At 35.7% G+C, this 20,443-nt stretch overlaps 2 protein-coding genes and 1 long non-coding RNA gene across 3 annotated transcripts; all 3 read left to right on the forward strand.

Annotated features, from left to right (window-relative positions):
* The first annotated feature begins 3,493 nt into the window (after nt 1-3,493).
* On the forward strand, nt 3,494-4,321 carry LOC125185555 (agamous-like MADS-box protein AGL80). The gene is made up of 2 exons (XM_048082113.1): nt 3,494-3,977; nt 4,080-4,321. Exons 1-2 carry the CDS (start codon nt 3,494-3,496, stop codon nt 4,319-4,321), a joined length of 726 nt encoding a protein of 241 aa, XP_047938070.1.
* A 2,299-nt stretch (nt 4,322-6,620) lies between these two features.
* On the forward strand, nt 6,621-8,452 carry LOC125201966. The gene is made up of 2 exons (XR_007173009.1): nt 6,621-8,101; nt 8,211-8,452. It is a non-coding gene; the product is annotated as an uncharacterized LOC125201966 (long non-coding RNA).
* Nucleotides 8,453-16,841: 8,389 nt separating this feature from the next.
* Nucleotides 16,842-17,666, forward strand: LOC125185564 (agamous-like MADS-box protein AGL80). Its single transcript, XM_048082119.1, has one exon. The coding sequence runs from the start codon at nt 16,842-16,844 to the stop codon at nt 17,664-17,666; it is 825 nt and encodes a 274-aa protein (XP_047938076.1).
* Nucleotides 17,667-20,443: the final 2,777 nt, after the last annotated feature.

Raw genomic sequence — 20,443 nt, forward strand, 5'->3', positions numbered from 1 at the left:
CTATGCAATATCTGATAGTGAATGGATAAGTCCTACGCAAGTAGTAGCTAAGAAAGGGGGGATGACGGTAGTGCCCGGCCAGGATGGAGAGATGATAGCCACTAGGGTAGCTACCGGTTGGAGAGTATGCATTGATTATAGGATGTTAAATGCAGCCACTATGAAGGATCATTTCCCTTTGCCTTTTATTGATCAAATGCTTGATAGGCTAGGGGGATATGATTACTACTGTTTTCTTGATGGCTATTCTGGGTATAATCAAATCGCAATTGCTCCCGAAGACCAACATAAGTCTGCTTTCACATGTCCTTATGGTATTTATGCTTATAGGAAGATGTCTTTTGGCTTGTGTAATGATCCTGCTACTTTTCAAAGATGTATGATGGCTATATTTCATGATTTGATTGAGAAAGTGATGGAAGTTTTTATGGATGATTTTTCTGTGTTTGGAAAATCTTACGATCATTGTCTTGACAATTTAGCTAAGGTTTTGCAGAGATGCGTAGAAACTAACCTTGTTCTCAATTGGAAAAAATGTCATTTTATGATGAAATAAGGTATAGTTCAAGGGCATAAAGTATCTTCTGCAGGGATAGAAGTCGATAGGGCAAAGATTGCAGTCATTGAGAAACTCCCACCTCCATCCAATGAAAAAGGAGTAAGAAGTTTTCTAGGACATGTAGGCTTCTACTGGAGATTCATCAAGGATTTTTCTAAGATCTCTAAACCTCTTTGTAAACTGCTTGAGAAGGATGTGAAATTTAATTTTACTTCCGATTGCTTGTAGGCTTTTGAGACCTTGAAGAAAGCTCTAGTAAGCGCTCCTGTCCTCATCACACCTGATTGGAGTCAACCATTTGAGATCATGTGCGACGCAAGTGATATTGCAGTTAGCTCAGCTTTGGGGCAGAAGAGGGACAAGATGTTTAGAGTCATTTATTATGCTAGTAGAACTTTAGATTCAGCTCAAGCTAATTATACGACTACTGAAAGGGAGATGCTTGCTATTGTTTATTCTTTTGATAAATTTAGGGCCTATCTTGTTGGAACTAAGACTATTGTTTATACTAACCATGCAGCTATTAGGCATTTATTTGCGAAGAAGGATGCGAAGCCCAGACTTACCCGATGGATCTTGCTACTCATAGAGTTTGATGTGGAGATAAAAGACAAAAAGGGGTGCGAGAACGTGGTAGCGGACCACTTGTCAAGGTTGGAGCACCCGGTGGAAGGAGAAGATTTATCTCAAGAAATCAACGAGGACTTCCCAGATGAGCATTTGTTCTTCACTCAAGCCACCTTCCCATAGTACGCCGATATTGTAAATTATTTTGCGGCAAAGGTACATCCACCAGATCTTACTCCTTATCAGAAAAAGAAATTTTATAGGGATGCACGATCTTACTTTTGGAATGAGCCCTACTTGTTCAAAAGATGTACAGATACTATACTTAGGAGATGTATCCCTCAAGAGGATTGGGCGGCTATAGTTGAAAAGTGCCATTCGTCTCCAACTGGAGGCCACTTTGGTGTGCAAAGAACCGCGATAAAAATCTTGCAGAGTAGATTTTATTGGCCTATCATTTTTCGCGACTCTGCTAGCTTTGTTCTCCAATGCAATGAATGCCAACGGACGGGGGGAATTTCTAAGAAGAAAGAGATGCCTATGAATATCATCATTGAGGTAGAATTGTTTGATGTATGGGAGATAGATTTTATGGGACCATTCCAAAAATCAGGAGAGTACCAATATATCTTACTTGCAGTAGAATAACGACAAAGCAAAAACCTACTTCGAGTAAGTCTTAAACAACTGGGCACCCGATAAAGCTAAAAGCACTTATATTATTAGTGTTATTATTTAGAAAAGGTATATAATTAATATAATTGTATGTACAAGTGCTCTAAAAGTGTTAAATATTTCATAGGTGCATCTTGCGAATATCATGATAATAAATGTTTGTTTCCACTTAAAATATATAAGGGGCAGCAATTAACTCAAAAAATCTAGAATTCAAGAGATACATTTATACAATACAACTAGGCATTAACAAAATTTAGTGAGTCAGGTCCGTCAATTATTATTTCTATTGTAACAAACTTTCAAATTTAATTTTATAGATAAATTGACAAAAAATTTGTATGTACAAAATGCCCTCAAATTTTAAACCTCCTCAAACATGAGGAATGTCCTTATTATCTTTATGTATAATTTAAACAAACATGAGGAATGCCCTTAAGTATAGGAATGTTCTTGTTATCTTTATACAATTTACATATCCTTGTAAACCTCCTAAGTGTATTTGGCCTTCTAAAACATAAGTAAATCTAGAGATGAACACTTAAGGAATGTAATTAATTTTGTGTGATACATTTAAGCAATGTAATTGATTTTGCGCGATACAATTATGGAATGTAATTGATTTGTTTTCATATAGTTTGTAGCATTTAATTCTTTATATTTGCAACAATATTCAAGTTCTATTAGTGGTCTAATCGATCCAATCAATTTAATCGTGAATCGGTAACTTCACGAATTTGGTTACCGATTGTAAATATTGATTACAAGTTAAAATCTTTTAGTTAAATTTAAAAATTGATATTTAAAAAGTATATGTTCTCGATTTAGTATCAGAAATTAATGTATCATCAATCCGCCGTTATTTTATACTCTATGTATATGTACATTGGTGTTGCACTTTATTACTATGTTTTTATAGTAGTTAAAAATGATCAAACTACCGAAAGTAGTAAGTATAAGTTCAAAACAAAAAAGCCGACATGGTGCTATTGCAAAAATACAAACCACGTTCGTAAACGACAAGGCAAAGAACTTCCTACTACTTCGAATAAGTCCTACACAGGAAGGCACCCACAAGCCAAAAGCACTTCATTTTAGTGTTACTACTTAGAAAAGGGTATACTATAAAAAAATATATATGTACAATTTCTTTAAGAATGAAAAATGGGCTCAAGATTTCATAGTACATGTATGTGGCCAATATTACTCCCTCCATCCGTCCACTATTTAAAGAACTATTTAAACTCGATACGAGTTTTATGAATTTGTTTGATTTTGTGAAAAAAAGTAATTGGTGAAAGTGAGTAGAATGTTAAACCCATTTAAAATATTAGTTTTATATTAGATTGTGGGGGTAAAAAGCTACTAGAATGTGAGGGTCCTCATACTAAAAGTGGAATAAAGTAAATGGTTCTATAAATTATGGACAACTAAAGTGGCAAAATAGCTCTTCAAATTGTGTATAGAGGGAGTATCACAATAAATGTTTTTTTCCTCATAAAATATATGAGGGCAGCAATGCATTAACTGGCACAGTAAAACAGTTATGAACTTAAATGGAACAGCTCGGAAAATGCTAAGCAAATTCAAAATTGAAATGAATCTCATGTCTTCAGCCGCTATAAATATGTACACAAAGATAGCCCTGAAACTCACCAAAGAAAAAGAAAGCATTGTTAAAACCAAAAGGCAATGACTAGAAAGAAGGTAACTCTTGCCTACATTACAAATGATTCAGAGAGAAAAGCTTCATACAAGAAGCGAAAGAAGGGTCTTATTAAGAAGGTGAGCGAGCTGAGCACCCTCTGTGGTGTGCCAGCCTGCGTCATCATCTACAGCCAGTACGACCCCGTGCCGGTTGTATGGCCGTCGCCTCTTGAAGCGCAGTCCATCCTGGCCCGCTTCCGCAAGCTCTCCATCATGGACCAGACCCGGAAGATGGTCAACCAGGAGAGCTTCACCCGCCAGCGGATCAAGAAGGCGACGGAGCAGCTCCGCCGTCTCCAGAAGGAAAACAGCTGCCGAGAGCTTGAGGCCTTCATGTTCCGATGCACCCTCGGCCAAGCCTCCCTCAACGACCTCCAGATCCATGACGTCTCGGAGATGAGCTTTGTGATCGGCCAGACGCTCCAAGATATCAAAGCAAGGATGGATGCCATGGCAGCTGAGCACCAGCGCAATCTGGCTGCGCCGCCGCCGCCGCCGCCGCTGCCTCCGCTCCTGCCGCCGCCGCCGCCTTTGTTTGCGTTGCCGCCTCCTCCTCCAACCGCTGTGGAAGAGGCTCCAGTGTGGATGGAGGATGATGGGATGGAGAGCTTCCCATGGAACCTGGTCCAGAGCCCGAGAGGAGGAGGCGAGATGGAGGGGACCGGGCTCGGGTGGGATCCCGGGATGGTGCTGCCGTATCCATACTATTTCGACCAGTCCAGCTCTTCTCAATCTGGCCAGAATCCAAATCGGAATCTGGATCCGAATCCTAACCTTAACCCTAACCCTAATCCAACTCCTTATAATAAGTGATGATCTCATTATAATGTTTGAGATTTAGACGTGACGGATTAGTGTTTTTATGTTTAAGGGTAAGTTAATATGTGATTTGTATCCTGGTTGGTGATGTATATATGATGGATGAATCTACAAATAAGTAATTTGTTTTTATTAATGTGCTCAGCTCCCTCACCTTCTTAATCAAACCCTTCTTTCGCTTCTTGTCAAAGTCATTGGTAATGTAAGTAATGGTCACCTTCTTTCTCATCATTGTTATTAGATAACATGGATTTCTTGGTGGATTTCGGGCTATGTTTGTGTGTATATATATAGTTGTGGAAGACATGAGATTTAACTGAATCTGAATTTGCTTAAGCTCCTCTCGGTATCATGAAATTGAGCATGCCGAATTGGAATTGGGTCTTTAAATTCCTAACCCAGGGTTTGGTAAAAAAAAAATTGGAATTGGTATTGAAATTTCAAATCTATATCTTCCCAATTCCACAATTTGAATTTTGGGATAATTACAATTACAAATAATTAGTTATAAAATTGGGCACATTCACACAGAAATACACACTGCACACTCTACACACACTATGTGCACAATGCACCTACTATGCGCACACACATTGCACAAACTTTACACATACAATGCACACACATTGCACACACATTCTACACATATTTTGCACACACTATACACACACAATGCACATATGCTACACAAACTACACATTGCGCACACACTGTATATAATTTAAACATTCCTTGTAAACATGAGGAATGCCCTTAAGTATAGGAATTTCTTTGTTATCTTTATATAATTTATATGTCCTTGTAATCCTCCTAAGTGTATTTGACCTCCTAAAACATGAGTTAATCCAGAGATGAACACTTAAGAAATGTAATAGATTTTGTGTGATACGGAATAAAATTGATTTTGCGAGATACAATTTGTCACGACCACAACTCCCTAGTGCTAGTGAGCGTAGCTATTTCGCGACTAAACAATTTTCAATAATCAAGGGACAACATAAAAGGGGTGAAATCACTTAAAGCAATAGTCTCAAAGGCATATGGGTACATAGTCAAAATGAATTCAGCGTATCAAGACAAAGTTCATAACTTTCTAGAACATAACTTTAGATTGCAGCGGAAGAGTCCAAGACAAAATAGCACGTATGAAGACATGCTACTTTGGGCTACCTAACTACTTATTTAAAATTCTTGTCCCAACACCTTCGCCTCCTCGTCCACGTTCAATCTGCACATTTGAAAATAACATGCAGGGCTGAGTATTTGATATACTCAGTGGGCACATTGCCAAAAACAGTTCTATTTTAAATTGTCAATGCCACAGTTGAGTGATCACGGGGTTTTACTTAAAAGACCCGAGTCACTAAATACTTTTCTTTTCATTAAGATTTGATTGCGCAATCACATAACATAACTATACCATATCTGAACATGGTGTGAACCGGGAATGTGGCCACATTCCACGACGGTCATTGGACCGGCCAACTCTTATGTTAGCTCACGGTCCCCTTATGTGTACACTAGTCCGAGTAGGGTTTGCGGCCCTACTGGGACCCGAATTCGATTTAACTTAGTTGGCATAGCCAAGCAGATAGGTAAGCATAAAACAAAACATGGCATGACAACATACTTGAGTAAAGAATAACATTTTCATTCTAAAGTCATGTTTTGAAAGAATGCCCACCTCAAAGGCTATCTCTTAGCCGAACAAACTCCTTAGCTTGATTTTTAGATGACGCGCGAAGACGCCCCTTTAGTAACATGGAAATAATATTTAATTAGGCTTAAGAAGCCAAATGAACTCAAACGTGAATGCATCCTAAGTGCGTGCTCTTTTTTTTATTCTCTTTCTTATTTTTCTAGAAGAAGTTCTAGAATTCTTGAACATTAATTAAATCAGTAGATTTAATTTATTTGGAAAAATTATTCGCTTAACTAGAGGGTGTTACCTCCTATGCCATTTATTCAAGCACTAAAATAACTCGAGGTCTATCGTTAGCATATCAATTCTTATCATTAATTATTCGAGCACTTAAGATAAGGTCCGAAAATTAAATTTATCATCGTGCAATTAATTAGCGGACCATTACTTAACCTCAATTGTTTGATTGAGCAACAAAGGTGGGCTCATGATTTAATTAGGCTAAGGCCCAACTCCTACTTTATTTTATATGTTAGCCCAAGCCGATTCTCTATTTAAAACCTTAGCCATACTTTTAATTAAATAGGCCCAGCAACACAAAATAAAATCAAGCCCAACACATTACTCCTCCCTTTTCCATCGGATCTTCCTTTCTTCCTCATTTCCATTTTACAAGTTTTCCCCCAAATTTAAAATGGAAAATCCCTAGATTTCTTTTCTCTCTCTCTTCGCCTCATTCTCACCGCCGCTCGTCGCCTTTCGCCGCTCTCATCCCCGGCGAAATTTCGGAGCTCCGTCGGTGGGAACTCCCTTCTCCAATGTCTCTCTCTCTCTCCGTCGAGTTCGGAGAAGTCCTCGGCTGCCCGACGAGCAGGGCTGCCGCCTGCTGCGTCGCTCGGCGCCGGTCCAGCCATCTCCGTCTTTCCTCTCTTCTCCGGCGATTTGCCGCTGCCGTCTTCACCTCTGGAGCTTGGGCTCGCCGTGGAGTCCCCGCAGCTGCCCTCCAGTTGCCGTCGCCAACGCTGCTCAGTCTGCTTCTCAGACCAGCGCCGACGCTGCCGCCTCGCAGCCTTCCGTCGTCGTCCAGATCGGGCAGCCCAAGCACAATTTTAAAAGCTAAGTTCTTCCACCCCTTTCATTTCTTAGTATTTTGTTTTAAAAAAACTTAGGCAGTAGCTATGTGTGATTAAAGACTTTGATTTTGGAGCTCAACCCACTGGAAAGGGCTTGCTGCCATTTTTGCTACACCAAGTCTTGCTCCTATGATTTAGATAACTTGGTTTTACTGATATGAGGTTTATTCCACTCGACTAAGCACTGGTATTAGCTATTTATGCTTACTCCATTCTTTGCTACTGCTGAAATTTCCCATAGCTATGATTCTATATTTTTGTGTTGGTACTTTTGTGGGTTTGCTACTGAAGTTGAGCATTAAGGCAGCCTATTGTACTCTTATTCCAGTTGTTAAGGCTCTAAGAAAGCTACTGTTGAGACTTCTATGTTGAGGTGTTTCTACATGATGCTTGAGAAAAGATTGGGAATGGAGGGAAATACCTCTTGAGCTGGTTGCTGCTTGAGATCAGCTCCTAAGGCACCAAGCTTTCTAACTCTCTCTAAATTTTTGCTGATTATTTTGAGATGTGTGGGAGGGAGTTCGAATGTGGTATGGAGGGGATCTTTATAGGAGAACTTGGGGTACTTTGCTGCATTAAAAATGCTGACTCCTCATTTGTTTTCACTCCCAGCATATCTCTCTGTTTTGATCTTCAACACAGCCTTTTATTTAAGAGGCTTGGTGTTATTTACAGTACTAGGTGTTTGACCCATTAAACATTCTTGTCCTCACATGGCCTCATGGTACTTGGTTAATAACTCATTTGTTTGTAAGCTGCAGGAGCATGTAGGGTGCACCTAGGGGGATTTAAATGGCTGCCCAGCCTCTTTGTTTTCATGCTGCAGAAAATCTCTTACTTTCTTGATCTCCACTTCTTTTGATTAATGAAACTTGGTGTTTAGCTTAGGACAATAGGACTTCTTATTTACTTATTTTGGTTGATTGTGTGACTAGGAAAGGCTACTTCGCATGGGCTGTTTTGGAGGAGCAAGATGGCAGATTTGACTTGCTATCTTTGGTGAGTCTTTGGTCCTCCATAGTTAAAGAGATGTTGTTTCCTTTCCTCTATTAAGAGCTTCATTAGTTCCTCTTATTCTTTAGTAGCTAAATCTTGTTTTATCTCGCAGGTGAGGGAGAAGCTTGGCTGCCACGTTGCTGTCCAGAAATGGGCTTGCTGCCCTGGCCCCCACGGGCTGAGATTTGGGCTTGGGAAAAAGAAGAGGCCCAAAATGCAAGCAATAGCAATATAGTTTCTTAAGCTCTAGGCCCATACTTGTGTATTTTGTAATAGCATCCATAATTCCTTTTTCTTAAACTCATAAACCCACATACATTTAATTATGCAAGTGAAAATGTAGTTTGGGATGTATACAAACGCTTTAGTCGGGAATGATATCTCCGTATTCGTTCTCGACATTTGTTAAGTTTCATAAATATCTTAAATTGCTTTAGTTCGTTTAACTTTCACTTCAGAGTTTTGTTTCGCGAACTATCAACACTAATTATCAGTAAGTAACGAGTTCTTAATTAATTCAACGAAGCAAGAGAGTGAAGATTCTCTAGTTCGACATTAAACATCAACGGAAAGGATAATGAAAGAAGCGGGTATTACACAATTAAGGAATGTAATTTATTTTTTTCATATAATTTATAGCATTTAATTCTATATATTTGCAACAATATTCAAGTTCTATCAGTGGTCTAACCGGTCCAATCAATTGAATCGTGTCGGTAACTTCATTACCACACCCCGAAACTCACCAACAAAAAGAAATCATTGTTAAACATAAATGCAATGACGAGAAAGAAGGTAACCCTTGCCTACGTTAAGAATGATTCTGAGAGAAAAGCTTCATACAAGAAGCGAAAGAAGGGCCTGATAAAGAAGGTGAGCGAGCTAAGCACCCTCTGTGGTGTGCGGCATCATCTACAGCCCTTACGACCCCGTGCCGGTGGTATGGACAACTCGTTTAAGGTTAAGTTAATGTGATTTAAGGTTAAGTTAATGTGTGATTTGTTTTTATTAATGTGCTTAGCTCATTCACCTTCTTAATCAAATCCTTCTTTCGCTTCTTGTCAGAAGCTTTTCTCATTGAACTGAATTTGAATTTGCTTAAGCTCCTCTCGGTATCGTGAAATTGAGCATGTGGAATTGGAAGTGGGGCTTTAAATTCCAAACCCAATATTTGGTATAAAAAAAAGGAATTGGTATTGAAATTACAAATCTATACATTTCCAATTCCACAATTTGAATTTCGTATCACACAGAGATAATTACAATTAAAATAATTAGTAATAAAATTAGGAAAATTTACACAGAATGACAGAAACACATACTGCACACACTCTATACACACTATATGCACAATGCACATACTATGCGCATACACACATTGCACAAACTATACACACACAGTGCACATACATTGCAAATTTTGCACACACTATACACACACAATGCACATATGCTACATAAACTACACATTGCGCACACACTTCATATAATTTAAACATTCCTTATAAACATGAGGAATGCCCTTAAGTATAGGAATTTTCTTGTTATCTTTATATAATTTATATGTCCTTGTAATCCTCCTAAGTGTATTTGACCTCCTAAAACATGAGTTAATCTAGAGATGAACACTTAAGAAATGTAATTGATTTTGTGTGATACGGAATATAATTGATTTTGCGTGATACAATTAAGGAATGTAATTGATTTTTTTTCATATAATTTATAGCATTTAATTCTATATATTTGCAACAATATTCAAGTTCTATTAGTGGTCTAACCGGTCCAATCAATTGAATCGTGAATCGGTAACTTCATTACCACACCCTAAAACTCACCAACAAAAAGAAATCATTGTTAAACATAAATGCAATGACGAGAAGAAGGTAACCCTTGCCTACGTTAAGAATGATTCCGAGAGAAAAGCTTCATACAAGAAGCGAAAGAAGGGTCTGATAAAGAAGGTGAACGAGCTGAGCACCCTCTGTGGTGTGTCAACCAGCGTCATCATCTACTGCCCTTACGACCCCGTGCCGGTGGTACGGCCAACTCGTTTAAGGTTAAGTTAATGTGTTATTTAAGGTTAAGTTAATGTGTGATTTGTTTTTATTAATGTGCTCAGCTCGTTCACCTTCTTATTCAAATCCTTCTTTCGCTTCTTGTCAGAAGCCTTTCTCATTAAACTGAATTTGAATTTGCTTAAGCTCCTCTTGGTATCGCGGAATTGGAAGTGGGGCTTTAAATTCCAAACCCAATGTTTGGTAAAAAAAAATAGGAATTGGTACTGAAATTTTAAATCTATTTATTTTCAATTCCACAATTTGAATTTCGTATCACGCAGATATAATTACAATTAAAATAATTAGTAATAAAATTGAGAAAATTCACACAGAATGACAGAAACACATACTGCACACACTCTATACACACTATCTGCACAATACACATACTATGCGCACACACACATTGCACAAACTATACACACACAATGCACATACATTGCAAACACATTCTACACACATATTTTGCACACACTATACACACACAATGCACATATGCTACACAAACTACACATTGCGCACAAACTTCATATCAATGCCCTCAAATTTTATTCAATTGAATTTGAATTCAATTCTATGTACCAAAGAGACCCTTAGCATTGTCTTAGTTGTTTCAATTACTAATTTCATAACTGTTTTTCTTGTGTTGGTTAGTTCCTAGTTGTATTGTACTTCCTTTGTCCCTTGTTAAGTGATTCATATTCCTTTTTGGGATATCCCGAGCTAGGCGATTCATTTCTTTTTTTAGCACTCTTTTCTTACTTTTGCCTCTATATTTTTTCCTCTATTTTACTTTATTCTCTCCATTTAACTAACAAAAGTCCACTTTCTTAAAACTCGTGCCAAAAAGTAATGCCTCACTTAGTGAGGGACGGAGGAAGTATGTCTATGGTCTTCACTTGTTGATTATTTACTAAACATATACTATGTTTTATGAGGAAATAAACATTTATTATGATGATCTAGGTGTACTTTTAAACTATTAATAAATATAAATTTAAAATAATAATCTAGGTGTACTTTTTAGATTTCCTTCAACAAATTTTTGGTGGGTAAAAGACATGATAATAATTTAATAGATTTTCGGTCAAAGGCACACTAATCATTGTTTTACGATAAAATATGACTGAGAATGTGTGGGTAGAATGTGAGTTATACTATAAATTTTCCATTTATCTCCAAAGAATATGCACTTTGAGTTCGGCATGGATTTTAATGTAAAATTGGTAAAGTAAGAGAGAGGTAGAGAGAAAAAATAATTAAAGTATTGTTAGTGGAGAATGGGTTTTACCTCATTGAGTGAAAAAACATTTCAAAAGTAGAAAGTGTATATTCTTGTGGGACGCACTGAAAAATAAAAAGTGCATATTCTTGCGGGACGGATGGAGTAGTAAAAATAAAAGGCGACAACATTTTTAGGAGCGGATGAGCCAGTGACAAATTTTCAGGACGGGTGAAGGATGGAGTATAATTTTTTATTTATGCCTTTTTTGGACAATTAAATATCTTTTAATCGGTGTCAAACTTAACAATTACTATATTTTAAATGGAAAGTATGTTCGGCTAAAGCTAGTTTGCTCAAATAGCACTACTCTTTTGAAAATGTGTTTTTGAATGGATGAAATTTTAATTGAAAATGTCAAATTGTTTGTGAAAGAGTTATTAGTCAAAATAATTGGGGTTAACTATACTAGTTTTTAGCCTAGATTTTACATATTTTTAAGTTTATATTTTCAATTTCAATTTTTTTATCTTGTCATTTTGAACAATAATTAACTCAAATATTTATATGGGCAAGGAAGCGGCAATGACCTCTCCGATCCCACCTGCCATTAGCCTAATCTTCTGAAATGTTGTTTGCATTGCACAAAATTGCAAATTGCAAATTTAATTTTATCATTTAACCTCTAAAAATTTGAGTTAATCTAGAGATGATACACTTAAAGGAACGTAAATGATTTTGCACAAATTCAAATGTAAAATAATCGGATGTAATATCCTTAAAATGAAATATCAAAATTTTTAAACTGAACCGTGAATAAATAGTTTCACTGATATGCTTACCGATCCGATTTTTAAATAGTGGTGGCTAATTGTAATCATTTAATAAAAATTTAAAGAATGATATTTAAAAAGTGTGTGTTCTCGATTTCGTATCTGAAATTAAGGTATCATCTATCCGCGGTTATTTAATGCTTTCATAAGCCAATTAATAATTATTTGTGTTTATGTATATTGGTGTTGCTTTTTAAGAATCAAACTATTGAAAGTAGTAAGTACAAGTTCAAAACGGCAATACACAAGACTTTGCCGTAAATACAAACTATATACGAAAACGACAAAGTAAAAACCTACTTCAAATAAGTCTTAAACTACCGGGCACCCGATAAAGGACAAAGCACTTATATTAGTGTTACTATTTAGATAATTTATATACTTAATAAAATTGTATGTACAATTGCTCTAAAATTGCTAAATAGTATTTCATAGACTATAAGAGATACAAATATACAATACAACTAGGCATTAACATGAGCCCAGTCAGTCAATTATTATGTATATTGTAACAAAATTTCAAATTTAATTTTAGAATAAAGATAAATTCACAAAATTTGTATGTACAAAATGCCCTCAAATTTAACCTCCTAAAACATGAGGAATGTCCTTGTTATCTTTATATAATTTAAATATTCCTTGTAAATGTTATCTTTATATAATAAATGTCCTTTAAACCTCCTAAGTGAATTTGACCTCCTAAAACATGAGATAATCTAGAGATAACACTTAAGGAATGTAATTGATTTTGTGTGATACAGTTAAGGAATGTAATCCATTTTGCTTGATACAATTAAGGAATGTAATTGATTTGTTTTCATATAATTTATAGCATTTAATTCTATATATTTGCAACAATATTCAAGTTTTATCAGTGGTCTAACCGGTCCAATCAATTGAATCGTGAATCGATAACTTCATGAATTCGGTTACAGATTGTAAATATTGATTATAAGTTAATTAAATCTTTTAATTAAATTTAAAATTTGATACTCCCTCCGTCCCACAAAGATAGTCTCACTTTGACCCGGCACGGGTCTTAAGAAATGTAATGAAAAGTGAGTTGAAAAAGTTGGTGGGATATGAGTCCTACTTTTAAAGTATTAGTTTTATAATAAAATGTGAGTAGGAATGAGTTGGTGGAATATGGGGTCCCCTACCAAAAATGGTAAAAGTGGAATGGGACAAACTTTGTGGGACGGACGAAAATGGAAAAATGGGACAATATTTGTGGGACGGAGGGAGTCTATTTAAAAAGTATGTGTTCTCGATTTCGTATCGAAAATTAATATATCATCAACCGCAGTTATTTTATACTATATGTATATGTATATTGGTGTTGCGCTTTATTACTAAGTTTTTATAGTAGTTAAAAATGATTAATCTATCGAAAGTAGTAAGTATAAGTTTAAAACTAAAAAAACCACAAGGTGCTATTGCAAATATACAAACCACGTTCGTATACAACAAGTCAAAGAACTGCCTACTACTTCGAATAAGTCCTAACCATAGAGGCACCCCATAAAGCCAAAAGCACTTCATTATTTGAGTTACTACTTAGAAAAGGGTATACTATAAAATATGTATTTACAATTTCTTTAAGAATGAAAAAGGCCTCAAGATTTCTTAGTACATATAAGCTGCGGCAGCCAATATTATTCCCTCCGCCCATCATTTATAGAATCATTTAGACTCGGATATGTTTTAATAATTTGTTTGACCTTGTGAAGAAAAATAATTCAAGAAAGTGAATAGAATGTGGGACCTATTTAAAATATTAATTTTATATTAGATTATGGGTGTAAAAAGCTAGTAGAATGCGAAGGTCTTCGTACTAAAAGTAGAATAAAATAAATGGTTTTATAAATTGTGGAAAACCAAATGAAAAAATGGCTCTTTAAATGGTTTACATAGGAGTATCACAAATAACACAGCTTGTGAGCGGATTCAGTTAGTTATTATATCTGTTGTAACAAAATTACATATTTAATTTTATCATTTAACCTCTAAAAATTTGAGTTAATCTAGAGATAGAAACACTTAAAGGAACGTAAACGATTTTGCACAATTCAAATGTAAAATAATCAGATGTAATATCTTTAGAAATACTAATCACTGATATGCTTCCCGATCCAATTTTAAAATAGTGGTAGCAAATTGTAATCTTTTAATAAAAATTTAAAGAATGATATTTAAAAAGTGTGTTCTTGATTTCGTAACTGAAATTAAGGTATCATATATCCACAATTATTTAATACTCCTTCCGTCCCACTTTAGGAGTCCTGGTTGAGTTCGGCACGGGTATCAAGAAATGTAAGAAAAGTTGGTGAAAAAAGACAGTGGAATGTGGGTCCTACCTTTTTATATTAGTTTTATAATAAAATGTGAGTGAAAAAAGGTTAGTGGAATGCGGGGCCTAATACCATTTATGGAATATTCCAACCGGGACTGCTAAAGTGGGACACCGAAAAATGGTAAACCAGGACTCCTAAAGTGGAACGGAGGGAGTACTACACATAAGCCAATTAATGATTATTTGTATTTATGTATATTGGTGTTGCGCTTTATTATTAGATATTTAAGAATCAAATTATTGAAAATAGTAGGTATAAGTTCAAAACGGCAATAAACAAGACTTTGCCGTAAATATAAACTATATACGAAAACGACAAAGCAAAAACCTACTTCGAATAAGTCTTAAACAACTGGGCACCCGATAAAGCTAAAAGCACTTATATTATTAGTGTTACTATTTAGAAAAGGTATATAATTAATATAATTGTATGTACAAGTGCTCTAAAATTGTTAAATATTTCATACGTGCATCTTGCGAATATCATGATAATAAATGTTTGTTTCCACTTAAAATGTATAAGGGGCAGCAATTAACTCAAAAAATCTAGAATTCAAGAGATACATTTTTACAATACAACTAGGCATTAACAAAATTTAGTGAGTCAGGTCCGTCAATTATTATGTCTATTGTAACAAAATTTCAAATTTAATTTTAGAGTAAAGATAAATTGAAAAAAAAATTGTATGTACAAAATGCCCTCAAATTTTAAACCTCCTAAAACATGAGGAATGTCCTTATTATCTTTATGTATAATTTAAACAAACATGAGGAATGCCCTTAAGTATAGGAATGTCCTCTTTATCTTTATACAATTTACATATCCTTGTAAACCTCCTAAGTGTATTTGACCTTCTAAAACATAAATAAATCTAGAGATGAACACTTAAGGAATGTAATTAATTTTGTGTGATGCATTTAAGGAAGGTAATTGAGTTTGCGTGATACAATTATCGAATGTAATTGATTTGTTTTCATATAGTTTATAGCATTTAATTCTTTATATTTCCAACAATATTCAAGTTCTATTAGTGGTCTAATCGGTCCAATCAATTTAATCGTGAATTGGTAACTTCACGAGTTTGGTTACCGATTGTAAATATTGATTACAAGTTAAAATCTTTTAATTAAATTTAAAAGTTGATATTTAAAAAGTACGTGTTCTCGATTTAGTATCAGAAATTAATGTATCATCAATCCGCATTTATTTTATACTCTATGTATATGTACATTGGTGTTACGCTTTATTACTATGTTTTTATAGTAAATAAAAATGATCAAACTACCGAAAGTAGTAAGTATAAGTTCAAAACAAAAAATCGACAAGATGCTATTGCAAAAATGCAAACCACGTTCGTAAACGACAAGGCAAAGAACTACCTACCTACTTCGATAAGTTCTAAACAACGAGGCATCCCATAAAGCCAAAAGCACTTCATTATTAGTGTTACTACTTAGAAAAAGGTATACTATAAAAAATATGTGTACAATTACTTTAAGAATAATGAAAAAAGGGCTCAAGATTTCATGGTACATGTATGCTGCCAATATTACTCCGAATGTCTACCATTTAAAGAACCAATCGGCACGAGTTTTACGAATTTGTTTGACGGTGTGAAGAAAAATAATTGGAGAAAATGAGTAGAATGTGAGACCTATTTAAAATATTACTCCCTCCGTCCCCGATTAAGAGTCACACTTTGACCGGGCACGAGTTTTAAGAAATGTAAAGAATAGTTGGTTGAAAAGGTTAGTGGAGTGTGGGACTCATTTTTTTATATTGGTTTATAATAAAATGTGAGTGAATTGATTTAGTGGAATGTGAGACCTACTTACTATTTATGGTAAAAATGAAGTGTAACTCTTAATTGGGGACGGACTGAAATGGAAAAGTGTGACTCTTAATCGGGGACGGAGGGAGTAATTTTATATTGGATTGTGATAGTAAAAAGTTAGAGGAATGTGGAATCCTCATGCTAAAAAATTAAGTAAATAATTCTATAAATCATAGACAATCCAAAATTGCAAAATGACTCTTCAAATGGTGGATAAAGGGATAATCACAATAAAAGTTTTTTCCTCATAAAATATATGAGGGCAGCAATGCATTAACTGACGCGCTAAAACCGTTATGAAAATAAATTTAACAACTCAGACAACGCAAAGCAAATTTTCAAAATTGTATTGAATCCAATTTCTTCAGCCGCTATAAATATGCACACAAAGAGAGCCCTAAAACTCACCAACAAAAAGAAATCATTGTTAAATCCTAAAAGCAATGACGAGAAAGAAGGTAACCCTTGCCTACATTACTAATGATTCAGAGAGAAAAGCTTCATACAAGAAGCGAAAGAAGGGTCTTATTAAGAAGGTGAGCGAGCTGAGCACCCTCTGTGGTGTGCCAGCCTGCGTCATCATCTACAGCCAGTACGACCCCGTGCCGGTTGTATGGCCGTCGCCTCTTGAAGCGCAGTCCATCCTGGCCCGCTTCCGCAAGCTCTCCATCATGGACCAGACCCGGAAGATGGTCAACCAGGAGAGCTTCACCCGCCAGCGGATCAAGAAGGCGACGGAGCAGCTCCGCCGTCTCCAGAAGGAAAACAGCTGCCGAGAGCTTGAGGCCTTCATGTTCCGATGCATCCTCGGCCAAGCCTCCCTCAACGACCTCCGAATCCATGACGTCTCGGAGATGAGCTTTGTCATCGGCCAGACGCTCCGAGATATCAAAGCAAGGATGGATGCCATGGCAGCTGAGCACCAGCGCAATCTGGCTGCGCCGCCGCCGCCGCCGCTGCCTCCACTCCTGCCGCCGCCGCCTATGTTGGCGTTGCCGCCTCCTCCTCCTCCAACCACTGTGGAAGAGGCTCCAGTGCGGATGGAGGATGATGGGATGGAGAGCTTCCCATGGAACCTGGTCCAGAGCCCGGGAGGAGGAGGCGATATGGAGGGGACCGGGCTCGGGTGGGATCCCGGGATGGTGCTGCCGTATCCATACGATTTCGACCAGTCCAGCTCTTCTTATTCTGGCCAGAATCCAAATCGGAATCTGGATCCGAATCCTAACCCTAACCCTAACCCTAATCCAACTCCTTTTAATAAGTGATGATCTCATTATAATGTTTGAGATTTAGACATGACGGATTAGAGTTTTTATGTTTAGGGTTAAGTTAATGTGTGATTTGTATCCTGGTTGGTGATGTATGATAGATGAATCTACAGATGAGTAATTTGATTTTATTATTGTCTCCTCTGTCATTTAAATTTAATTACTATTATTATTACCTCCTTTTTAAACTGCAGAGATTTTAATTTATATATGGTTCATAGATATTGATATTATTATTACTTCCTTTTTAAAAGGCAAAAAAATTTCTATTCCGCGCGATTATTTATTATATGAATTACACACTTTTTCTAACTAGTTATTTTGCTTGAAAAACCAATTTTTTTTACTTTTATAGAAAAATATAGCATATTACGTTATAGTAGTAATATAACTCTTCATTAATTATATGAAGAATATACATAAAAATTACTAAATCTCGTAACGGTAAAATAAAAATAAATCATTATATGTGTTACAGTAAAAAGGTAAATAAATGCTACAACATGCTTCCCTCCTTGGTGGTGCCACCCCTGCCTTCATGCTAAAACCATAGTCAATCACAGAGCCTCATTTTCAATGTCCCTATTTTCTCTAACTTGATGATTTTCAAAAGCTCCTGATTCTCTCTCTAACCCTACTGATTGTCGGATAAAATTCTCTTTAATTTCTCTGTGTCTTGTTAAATATAGGTATTAGATTCGAACATTCATAAGACCATCAATTTATTATTTTCATTAAGTATTAAAATATTCTAGACCTCACATTATAGTTACGCTTTGTTCTTAAACTAAAATGTATGTTATAACTAACCAAAATATATACTTGCATACCATTGTTCATTTCAAAGCTCTCAACCAAACACCTTGTTTCCTAAGTATTCCCACACGAACATTTATGACAACTACATATGTAAAACTATTTTACTCCTAATACAGTTGTGACGGATTGAGAGAAAATTATCTCGTCATATCTATACGAGAATTTATGCAAGTGCATCAGTAGCCAAGACAGATAATGGCGGATGCAGAAAATATCTTTAGTAGGGGCTCTATAATACATAATTATTTTGTATAAAAAATCACAATATATCGTAACAACTAAAAAGTATATGAATTTTATGAATATTCTTGTTTGTAACTATGTTTGTTATGCTGAAGTAGTGAGCTAAATTCAGCATGATCTCATTTGTGCATTAAAAGATCGATTGCAACATTGTGCGTGAGAAATATTTGGAGGGTGTCATAAAGCCTATGCATATCATAAACAATTTACAAGTTGGCAGACATTTTCACTAAGCCATTGGGAGCATCTGCTTTCCATAATATTTTGCTCAAGATGAATGTTTTTAGCATGTACAATCCATCTTGAGAGGGGATTTTGAAGAAATTGGAATACACAGCTGAAAAAAGGAATGAGATCAAGCTGAAACTAGCTGTTGGAGAGAGTGAGCTGGAAGTGGCCATTGGAGGAGTTGTTGAAAGTTAGTTAGTCAGTTAGTTGGTTAATAAAAAGTAATCGCTTGTGATCATCTTTCTTGAGGCTTAGGTGCTCCTTCTGTGTTAGGTTGGTATGATTGTAAGAACTTTAGGTATCAAAGTAACTCCAAATTTGATTTTGTGAAGTTTATGCATAGTTTGGCATATTGATGAATTTACAAAATACACGTGGAGGTGGTTTTCCTTTGCAGCTTATCAAGGTCGCAGCAGTTGATTTCCTTTCGGAGGCGACATAGCTGCTCTGTCGCCTTCTTCATCCGTTGTCGCGTGAAGCTCTCCTGGTTGTTTCCTGCTCTGGTCCTTGTTAGAGAGCTTGCAAAAGCGAGCGAGGATTGTACCCTAAACTACGACAGCCACACCTCCAGCGCAGTGTCTAAGTGCTGTAGATGATGGCGTAGGCTTCAACACCGCAGAGGATGCTTAGCTCTCACAGACAATTCATATCAATTCCTTCAAATTCAGTTTCGTATAATTCTAATTCCAATTCCAATTCGATGTACCAAATGGACACTTAACACGGTCTTAGCTGTTCTAATTACTATTTTCATAACGATTTTTCTCATGTTGGTTAATGCCCAGTTTTATTATATCATTATAGTTTGGATTTCTCAAGTAAATTGCTAACATATATTGGCATTTATTACGGTGATATTGGCAAGATACATCTATAAAATCTTGAGCCCTTTTTTCTTATTTAGAGAAAATTTACTATATCTTTTTTCTAAATAGTACTCCCTCCGTCCCGGATAACTCATCTCATTTCATGTCAATTTTTAAAATTTGTATTAATATATTATAGCTTGCAACCACTATTTAAAAATCGGATCGGTAATCAAATTAGTGAAACTGTTGAATCACAATTCAATTAGTCGGACCAGGTAGACCACTGATCAAACTAAAAACTAAAATACTGTAGGGGGATATGTAATTAAATAAAAAATAATAAATTTAGTGAACACTTCTTTTTTTATTCTCTTTCGTTTCGTTCATTACTCTCTGTACCTACTTTAACTATTTAATACTAATAAATAGTTTGGGAATATGTGAAAAAAAAAAGAAATGACTAAACTATATTAGGATGGATGGAATACCAAATAGTTAATTATATATAGGAGGCAATTCTACTGAGAACATTTTTAAAAATGGGATATTTGAGAGCTTAAAATCATACACCCTTCGTCCCATAAAAATATGGGCGTATGATAGACACGGGAATTAAGACAAAATTGGTAAAATAAAATGAAAGAGAAAGAAGGTTATTAAAGTAGTGTTAGTGGT

This window comes from Salvia hispanica, chromosome 1 (genome assembly GCF_023119035.1).
Source record: "Salvia hispanica cultivar TCC Black 2014 chromosome 1, UniMelb_Shisp_WGS_1.0, whole genome shotgun sequence".
NCBI classification, from domain to species: domain Eukaryota; kingdom Viridiplantae; phylum Streptophyta; class Magnoliopsida; order Lamiales; family Lamiaceae; genus Salvia; species Salvia hispanica.

Coding starts and splice junctions, on each gene's coding strand:
- LOC125185564 (XM_048082119.1), top strand. CDS start 16,842: ATGACGAGAAAGAAGGTAACCCTTGCCTACATTACTAATGATTCAGAG.
- LOC125185555 (XM_048082113.1), top strand. CDS start 3,494: ATGACTAGAAAGAAGGTAACTCTTGCCTACATTACAAATGATTCAGAG. Junction 3,978..4,079: donor CATGGCAGCTGAGCACCAGC/GCAATCTGGCTG, acceptor CCGCTGTGGAAG/AGGCTCCAGTGTGGATGGAG.